The 10061-nt window shown below is 40.9% G+C and overlaps 1 protein-coding gene across 1 annotated transcript in view; it reads left to right on the top strand.

Moving 5' to 3' along the window:
• The first annotated feature begins 1048 nt into the window (after positions 1-1048).
• Positions 1049-10061, top strand: part of CUNH12orf56 (chromosome unknown C12orf56 homolog) — a 65980-nt gene continuing 56967 nt past the window's right edge. Inside the window, exon 1 of the mRNA XM_004861393.3 lies at positions 1049-1300. Coding sequence (XP_004861450.1) covers positions 1049-1300 — 252 coding nt within the window. The remainder of the gene's footprint in view (positions 1301-10061) is intronic.

Genomic DNA, 10061 nt, shown 5'->3' with positions numbered 1-10061 from the left:
GATCTTAGATTTAAGCTTAGCCAGACTCAGGCATTTCTCTTCCTCCTTTTATAGCAGTTTAGTCGGCAATATTTGTTTATACTTTGCAATACATTTATAACGTCTTTCCGCAAAGGATTTGAAATTGCTTACAACATATAGTATACAATAGTAAAATACGAAGAGAGAGTGTAAGTTACCATAAAGAATATCATATTTGATTCAGGGTTGCTGGTAGCTGAAGTAGTAATACGGTTTTCATTATCAGGTTTTTGGAGGAAGTGGTCACTTAGGGCAAGTTTTTTTGTGACCTAAATGTTATTCCTGCCCTATGAAAACCTAAGCAGTACGTTTACTGAGCTGCATCTTGAGGGCTATGTAATCAGTTTTCTTTCAACTATAAGTTTCCTCTTCTCTCTCTCTCTCTCTCTCTCTCTCTCTCTCTCTCTCTCTCTTCTTTCTTTCTTTCTTGACAGAGTCTCGCTATGTAGTTCAGACTGGCCTTCAACTCACTATGTAGCCCAGGCTGCCCTTGAATTTACCTTTTCAAGATGCCATCGTCACCCATCCGTTAATCTCAGATTGTCCTGAGCGTTGGGAGCACAAGCATTTATCACTTAGGTAGGCTTGTGCCCAAACAAGGTAGAAGAATCCTCTGTCTCAGCTTTTGACTAGTTGGAGAGAGACTTACGTTTACACTCGAGACAAAATTAGCTACGTTATCATTGTTAAGTCTGTCTCTTATTAAGGGTCTAAACAGTGAATTGGTAAATTCCATGTCTTTTACGTTTCTAACACGACACAGCTTCCTTTGAGTAAAGTTTTTTTGGGATGAGGGATCCGCGATAGCTGAGGTGGGAGGGGAGGACCGCTGAGAGCTGGGAGGCAATCAGAAACTGCGCCTTGCCCCGCCCACCGCTGTGCGAGGCTGGGACAAAGACCGGAGGCCGACCCTGGGACCCGTCCCTGCTCTGGGGGAGTGGCGGGGCCGGCTTTGTGGCGCGCGCGGATCCCAGCGCGGGTGGCGAGGAAGGCGCTCGCGGCCTGGCGCTCCGCCTGGCTGTGCCGCATGGCCATCCCCGCGCGGTCCGGCTTCCCCGCGCGCACCGATAACCGCCTGGACGCGTTCTTGAGGCGGCAGCTACCACCCGAGGTATACGACACCATCCGCGCCTATGAGCCATGCGTCGTGGTATCGGACTCGGAGAAGCACACCTTAAAGTACGTGGTGCTCAGCGACCGGCTCATCTACTTGACCGACAACCCGCCCAAGTCCATCCGGCGGGTCGTGGCGCTGCGGGACGTCGTGGCCATTGACCTGGTGAGGCGCGGGGGCGGGCGGGCTCCGGCGTACGGGGGACCCGGTTCGTAGCCCCCTCAGTCACGGTCCCCTGAACGCTGGAGGGACTAAGCCCTTCCCATTCCGTCCCGGATCCGGACTCTCATTTCAGTGCGAGCAGCCGCACAGGAAAGCTGTGGACTGCCTCACGACTGAATAAAGTCTGCCTTTCCCATTCTTGTGTCTGCTCGTCCCTACGTCCACCGCCCTATAGTTACGGGTTTGAAAACATACCCTCCTGTGAAAAATACGCTTTAAAGTCATTCTTCATTGAACCCCTAATCTGTGCAGGAACTGTGCTAGACCCGGAGCATGCAAAAACGAAGTAGGGCTTCTTCCTAGAAGCAGGTCTGTGGGAGGAACCGAAACCAGTACCAATGCAAATAAAGGCCGTACGTGGAGTGCTATTGTGCTGTTTACTTTTTTGTCCCCATTACTTAGGGCAGGGCAGGTGCTCCACAATCAGTGAGTGAATGAGTGAATGAGGTGTGCATCAGAGGGTTGCCAATCTCGGGCCAGTCACTTGATCCAAGTTAGGCTCTGGGAAAGCGGATCGCAGGAGTGGAGTGGATTCCTGGAAGGACTGACATCAGAGCTGAGTCCTGAGGGAGATACAGTCTGGCACAGCCTCACCTTGTCCCAGTTTTTATTATGCGGCTGCTGTGTCCCTTTCCTCCACCAAGGGATTAATCTTACAAAACCAGTGACAGATTGGAAGCAGGATCTCCTCTCCGATTACTGCTTCTCCCTTCCTGGTCCTTTTGTCTCAGCCACTCTCCAGGTGTGTTCTTCCTTTTCCATTGAGGACAGAGGCCTGGCCTCCTTTTCCTCTCTTTTGCCTGAATCTCCATTTTCCCAGGGGAGTGGTTAGTAAAATGCTTGATGGAGCTGTTTTGCATGGAGAATCATAGCTTGCTTTGAACACGTCTGTAAGAAAATCATAAAATTAAATGAAAAAAAAAAGAGAGAGCTTTATTTTCTGTTCAAACTACTCCTGTGGGCTAATATCACTGTGCAGATTTACTTGCTTCTTTTTTGAGTAAAAATTGGAAGTAAAACTTTGTCTTTTAGCTCACTACCACCATTCTCTTGAACTTAAATTTTTTAAAACCTGAATTTCCTTGACCAAGTATTCTTGTTTTTGTTTTGTCCTGTTTTTGTTTTGTGCTGGGGCTAGAACCCAAGGCCTTGCATTAGACAAGCACATTACCATGGAGCTACATTTCCTAGTCCTACCAAATGTTTTAGGAACTTTTAAATGTCCAACTTTTTCTAATTTCCTCAGTGTATTTATTATTTTACCCCCAAAAAGTAATGATTTTAAGATATTGTTACTCTTCCCCAAGAGAGACAGTATGTGTATTTCAGTAGTTATTATATATTTTCTTAAGATATCAGAAACTGAAAAGCACTATAAAATTTCTTAGGCCTCAAGACAAGAATCCTATAAAAAGGCATACCATATTTGGTCATGCCTTATGTACAAGACTTGCCTTTCAGCATGTAGAAGAATATGTAATGTCTACAAATGTGCAGAACAAATCTAAGATTTCAGCATTGTTGATAGATTGAACGTCCATCTTGCACAATATATAAGTTTAACTCTAGAAGTTGTACACAAAATAATTACTCCCAAAAGAAAATCACATCCTAAATCCCTGGAATGTGTGAATGTGTCACATGGTAAAGAGGAATGTAGATTGCTAATCAACTGACCTCAAAATTGGGGGATTAATTTGGATTGTACAGGTGGGCCCAATGTAATTCTATCCTTAAAAGTGGAAGAGGGAGGCAGAAGAGTTGATGGCAGCATGCATCGTGAGAGACTCAACTAGCCACTAAACTGTTGGTTTTGAAGGAAGAAAGAGGCCATGAGCTAGGGAATGTAGGCAGCCTCTAGAAGCTGGGAAAGGCCAGGAAACAGACTGCTTTAGAACCTCCAGAAAGTATGCAGTCCTGCCAACATCTCTATTGTAAGCCCAGTGATGACTGCCATCCACTTTCTGCACTAGGGATTGAACCTCAGGCCTTGCACACGCTAGGCAAGTACTTTGCCTGAGCTACACCCTGAGTCTGTGATCAATTTTTGGATTTCTGACCTCAGATCTATAAGTGAATAGGGCCGGGGATTTGGCTCAGTGGTTATGTTGGCCGCCTGCCTCCAAAGCACAAGGACCTGAGTTCAATCCCCGGTACCAAAAAAAAAGAAAACTAAAAGAGAATAAATTTGTGTTGTTAGTAAATGTAGAAGTATTTCCTGTTACGGTGTTTTCTAGTGAGTACGTTATTGTTTTAGTGAGAAATAAATATAATCTAAACATTATTTGAATGAGAAATGTTATGGCCTGTGTCTAGATGTCCCCTCAAAGCTTCTGCAGTTATAGGTGGGACTTTTCAGAGGTGGCTGGATTTAGAGTGTGTGATGCTAGGATCAAGGATGAGATGCTAGGATTAAGGGTGTGAGTCTACTCATCTTAAGGGTGGGTAGCCTGGATAAGCTAAAAGGGACAGAAATAGGGTCATCTCTTGTCACTTGTTGCTTGCTGCTTTCTGTCTGCTTCCTTTGCAATGCCTTTCTGCCATGCCATCCTGCCTTGGAGCCAGCCAACTGTGAACTGAAACCACTACAAACTGTGAGCCAAATAAACCTTCCCTCCTTTAACTTTGGGTGGCAGGTATTTTGTCTCAGCAACGAGAAGAGTAACCAAGACAAGAAATAAGTATAATCATGCCGAACACAGAGGCCTTAGCTATCTCTTTTTCTGAATTTTTATAAAATGTTTCTCAGGTTATTATAGTTCAGTAACTTGTACTAAACTCTGTAGGTTGTGTGAAAAATTCTGTGTGTCACAGAATTGCTTTATGTAGTACCAATTAAGAACCATAGATGTCATTGACTAAACATCCTGTATGAATACTGGGTCATTAATCATTACCACAGTGTGTAAAATTGCCCTGATTTCTGTGTTGTATCGCATACAGTCATCCTTCTATCCGTGCTCCGTCAGTCATTTAAGCTACATTGGTCAGCTCCAGGAGGCTTTATTTTTTAGATCCAGTTCTTCCTTCCTTGAAAAATAAACTGTTTAATTTACCTTTCTACCAGGGTGAAGTCCTCTTTCTAAGGCCAACTCTTTAAACATTCTTTTCTATTCTCAACTATTTTCTCTACAAGTTTATCTTGTTGTTTAGCTTTCACTTGTCTCAAGTTCCCATTCTGCATTTGTTTTTTCTGTCACAGGATTGGTGGACTTTAATAAAGGCCCTAAGCAAACCAGTCCTTTATGCTTCTGGGCCCCAGACCTTCTTGTTCAGTGTTGGGCTAGACACCTACATTTAGTTCAAATCATATACTACATCTGTGCATTCAGAAAAAACGTGCAAATATGTGAGTAAAATTTCACTCACCCCAAAGTAAAATTAAAAAACAAAATACTGGGCGGAGGATTTAGCTCAGGGTTTTTACCACCTGCCTTGTAAGTGCAAGGACCTGAATTTGATCCCTGGTACCAAAAAATAACCTGAAGATAACAGCCACAAAAAGTTAGACCAGAAGTCTATACATGTTTTGGAGAGGGTACAAATTTGAAGAGGGTAAAAGTTCCCTTTTTAGCAAAACTAAGCATTTAAAGTGCACTTGGAGATCTCAGTAGGTTTGATGTGGCTCATTTCAAAGAAATGAGAAACTTGATTAAGCAAAGCTTTTATGAAATGCTGATCTTTTCTTTAAAAGTTAATTTTAACAGAATTCTCTAGAGTGTTACCCTTATGCACATCAAAATATTATTCTTTAAGCTCATCTAAGGTTAGATATTTTTGAGGTGTGGGAGCAAATACCCAGAATAGTCTGAATTTCCCAAGGTTTCACTCTCCTGCAGAGCCATCCCATCACCTTCAGGAAAGGAAAAAATCAATCAGCTCCAGTAGCCCTTGTCTCTCTTTCTCATCCCTTCACCACTGCCCCAGTGAATAGATGCTCTCCAGCAATCCAGGGTTTGTGAAGCTTCTTTGTACAGGCAATGAATGCTTGTTTGGTTGCCAGGTACATTTCTTCCTTCTTCAAGGTGGTTGAGATCATCCCATGGAAAAATCAGTTGCTTCATCCTTGATATTCCATTGCATTATATATTCACTAAGATATTTATTAAATACCTACTTTGTGCTCTTCTTCTAAAGTAGAAGATAGTTGAAAATAGTTCAAAAAGTAGTATTTCTAATAGAGGTCTTGCTAGGTTGCTATGAGATCAAAAAGTAGTATCTTCTGATTTTGCTTCTCTTTTCTTTTTTTTTTTTGGTACTGGGGCTCAGGACCTCGCGCTTGCGAGGCAGGTGCCGGAACCACTGAGCTAAATCCCCCACCCTTGATTTTGCTTAGGGAGGTAGAAAGAGGTAAAGGCAATGAATTATGGAGGCAAAATTGTATAAACTGCCTCAGAGAACAGACTATAGATTCAGACTGCCTGACTTCAGACAGGGTTTTGTTCTCACCTTGGAAAAACTACTTTACCTCTCTGTGGCTCAGGGAAATGGAGAAAATAATAGTAGCTTCCTCTTAGGGTTGTTGTGAGGATCAAATGAGACGACTTATATGATGCATGTGGCATAGTAAATGGGTCAGAACAAGCAATGAAAACTAGTTGTTATTACCTTGCAGAAGCAAGGACTGTTGAAGGATGGATTCTAATTTTCCAGGCATGCATTTTTAAGCTATGTCTATTATATCATTTAACCAATGGCCTTATGATTTCCTGGGGTCATTTCTGTTTCTACACAAAATCTTAGTCATCTTTGTAACCTAGGCCTGGCAATTATCAGGAGTTGAATATAATTGTTGGATGAGCAAATAAATAATGAATGACAGAGTGTATGTTTGGTTAATTTATAATTATGGGCTTTTTAAACAATTTTTTTTTTTTTACATTTTATCATCACATTTACCTACAGCATGGAGGACATAGGGAAATGTCCATGACATGAAAAATAAATGTTTAGCCCTCTCTGTTATAATCAGGAAAGTGACATTAAAAGAACAAAGGAAATATGTATTACTTCATAGCCATCAGATTGGCAAAATTAATCACTCAGAATTTAGCTTGTGGGCCTGGGATTTAGCTCAGTGGTGCCACCACCTGCCTCTCAAGCGCAAGGTCCTGAGTTCAATCCCCAGTACCAAAAAACAAAAACAAAACAAAACAGAATTTAGCTTGTATTTGCTAAGTTATAGAGAATCAGGAAACAGGAAATATTCTACATTGCTGGTAGGACTTGGCAGTAATTAAGAAAAATGTGTACTTCTTACTGCTCAGCAATTTCTTTCTTAGTCTGTGCCCCAAATGTGTATAAACTTGAAATATGTTTAAGAATAATTGTATCAACAATGTTTGTGATAGAAAAAAATTATCAGGAGATGAGTAAGTAAATAAGTAAATATATATATATATATAAAATGTTGAATGGAAAAAATGTTGCAGGAATCTATATACAATATGATGCCATTGATACAAAAGTAGGCCAAGATAGATACATATCTAGTAGCAATAAGAAAACACTAGTGGGAATGATAAACACTAAAGAGAATGGTAATCTCTGGGGACAGAAAGTGAGGCCAGAAAGAGAACATAAGGAACTGACTTTAAAAATAAAAAAACTGAAGCAAATATGGCAAAGTATTTGCTAGGTGGAGATGCAGGATATTCATTACACTCTCTGTGTTATTTTTCACATTCAAAAGTTTAAAAAAGTGATATTCTCTGTTTACCCAAAGGTCCATTTGAAGTTCCTATTTGATGACAGAAATTAGATGTAGGAGCAACCAGCCACAAAGTCTCAATTTTCAGTGATATGAGATAAGAATGAAGCTAAAATCCATAGAAGATGGAATTGGAAAAAAAAATCTCCCTTTAGCTAACTGCTTCTATCAGGGTTTATCTAGCATGGACCGATATAGGTTCATTTCGCATTCTCCTGCAAATCTTTTTTTTTTTTGGTATCAGGGACTGAACTCAGGACCTTGTGCTTTTGAGGCAGGCAGCAGCACCATGAGCTAAATCCCTGGCTCCCTCTCCTGCAAATCTTTAAATCAACTTTTAAGATGATAAGAAGCAAAGGAATGGCGAAGCAAGAGAGGGGCAGCCAGAGGGAAAGAGCAAAGACAAATGAATACTGCTGAAGTGAGTAAACTGTCCTTAGAGCTAACTGGACTTTTACAGTTAAATGATGGGTCTAGGAGGAGTTGCTAAGGAAATGGATTTTTGTTTTGCAGCACATGAATCTCATCACATGAAACTCTTAACTTCCGTGGGTTCTTCTTGCCCTCAGGATTGAACTATGTTATCTTGGTGCTTCCTCAAAATTCTGCCCAGTAGGTATATCAAGCTCAATATCTTAAAAAACAGAATTTCTGATTTCTACCCCCAAATTAGTTCCTCCTTTCATTTTCCCGATTTCAAAATGATCATCCTCCATCATCTTGACTCTGTCTTTCATTTTCCATATCTAACCCATGGGTATATCCTCGTCTTTCAAAACTATGTCCAATTATTAACTTTCTTACCTTATTTTCTGATGCTCCCTGTTCAATCCCTAATCTAAACTACTGAATTGCCTCAAAACCAATTCCTTTCCACATAGCAGTTGCAGTGATCTTTTCCATACAAATCATAGATTATATAAATTTTCTGATTCAGAATATTCACGAGTTTCCAAACTTCTTTGACTAGTTTTTTTTGGTACCAGGGATTGAACTTGGGTCCTTGCGCTTGTACAGCAGGCAGCGAAACCACTGAGCTAAATCCCCGGCCCTCCAAACTTCTTATACCCACCCACAAGAGCCTCTATGATTCAACACTTCCACTTCTATCTCTCTTACTCATCTCCTGTCACTCTTTGCCAAGGTTTTCATGTTTCCTTCTCCTCCCCCCCCCCAGTACTGGAATTGAACCCAGGGTCTTACACTGAGCTATATCCCTAGCCCTTTTTATTTTTTATTTTGAGACAGGCTCTTGCTAAGTTGCCCTGGCTGGCGTTGAACTCTCAATCCTCCTGCCTCACCCTCCTGAGTACCTGAGATGACAGGTGTGCACTACTTTATGTTTTTCTTTTATACTTCGGGGCCTTTTCACTTATTATCCTATCTGGAACACTTTTCTTCCAGGTCCTGCAGATGATTAATTCCTCCTTAGCAGTTGTGTTTTAGCACAAATTCAGCATCACTTCTCCAGGGATGCTTCCCTGGCTACCTATGTTACCATTTCAAGATGAGGGTATAGGCCAGGGATTTAGCTCAGTGGTTCCAGCACCTGCCTTGCAAGTGCAAGGTCCCAAGTTCAATCCCCGGTACCCAAAAAAAAAGATATAGCTCATGATAGTGTGCACAAAATACTGATTTCAATTCCCTCAGTGCGCGTGCGCACACACACACACTCTCTCTCTCTCTATATATATACACACACATATATATACACACACATATATATACACATATATATATATTGTAATACCATTTCCCAATCTGTTCTGTGTATACTGTCATACTTGTCATCTGTTTCAAAGCATTTATCACTCTCTGTCTCATAGAAGACTAACCTGTTAAATGATTCATTAATATCTACCTCTCATATTAAATATAGGCTCAATGGAAGCAGAACTTTGTCTTGTTCATCCCCATCTCTGAACATTATATTCCCTGACATATAGGGGATGGTCATAAATATTTGTCAATTGAAAGAATGAATGAGTGCTCAAATCCATTATATAATTTACCTCTTTGAGAAAGTGCTCCTGTTTCCTTACTCCCAGGTGTTGAGGGGCTCTGGAGACTGACTAGTCTTCACATGGGCCAAGACTACACAGCCTCAGTAAAATCTCCGGTCATGTGATACTCATGTAAAGCTCTCTTCACATTTCTTTGTTGGCTAACTGCATCATGTATTTTGAGAGGGTGTGAAAGTTCTGTAAGATGTGACCATGTTATTGATACTTCTTTTCTTCTCCAACTTTTTTTTTTGGTACCAGGGATTGAACTTAGGACCTTCCGCTTGTAAGGCAGGCACCGGTCTAACTTTTTTTCTTTGACTCCTTTATAGCATTTCAAAACTCTCCTTTGGGTGGCAGAAGGAAATAGTAAGTTCACGTTGGCCAATCTGGCTTCTTCTTAATTGTTTGGATAGAATAGCTTGAATATTGCACACAAGTCTTAAGGAACCCATGAGGGAAGAATGTTGTCAGCTTGATTCACTAATAAATCCCAGTGGCTGAATATTGTATAGTACATTAGTCAGGGTAGCTAGGTTAAGCTGTAGTAATAGCCTCAGAATTTTGATGCTTTGACACAACATACAGTTTGTCCCATTCAAGCCATTTGTCCATTATGGATCAGCAAGGAGTTCTGTTCATATGACAGCCATTCATCTTAGTATCAGAGATTCCATCTCAGCATGTGCTTGCTTAAGCATCATGGCAGGGGAAAATTAATTTGGCAAATTATGTACTGGTTTTCAAGGATGTATGTGGAATGACACTTGTCATTTCTTACATTTCATTAGCCAAAGACAAGCACTTACTTTAAAAAGGCATACTTACTTTAAAAAGGAGCAGGAAATTAGAATGTATTCCATGTGTCTGAAAGAAAGGAGAACAGAAATATGGATAACCCTAGGATCAAATTGCTGACAGTTATCGAGTGCTTTTACTATATGCCACTTAGCTGTTGTTCTAAGTGCTTAACTTGGTGTTTATTTATTTT

The sequence above is a fragment of the Heterocephalus glaber genome, unplaced genomic scaffold (assembly GCF_053883595.1).
Source record: "Heterocephalus glaber isolate CG9 unplaced genomic scaffold, H.glaber_assembly_v1.0 deba00001569, whole genome shotgun sequence".
Classification (NCBI taxonomy): Eukaryota; Metazoa; Chordata; class Mammalia; order Rodentia; family Bathyergidae; genus Heterocephalus; species Heterocephalus glaber.
This window is presented reverse-complemented; position numbering and strand designations above follow the sequence as displayed.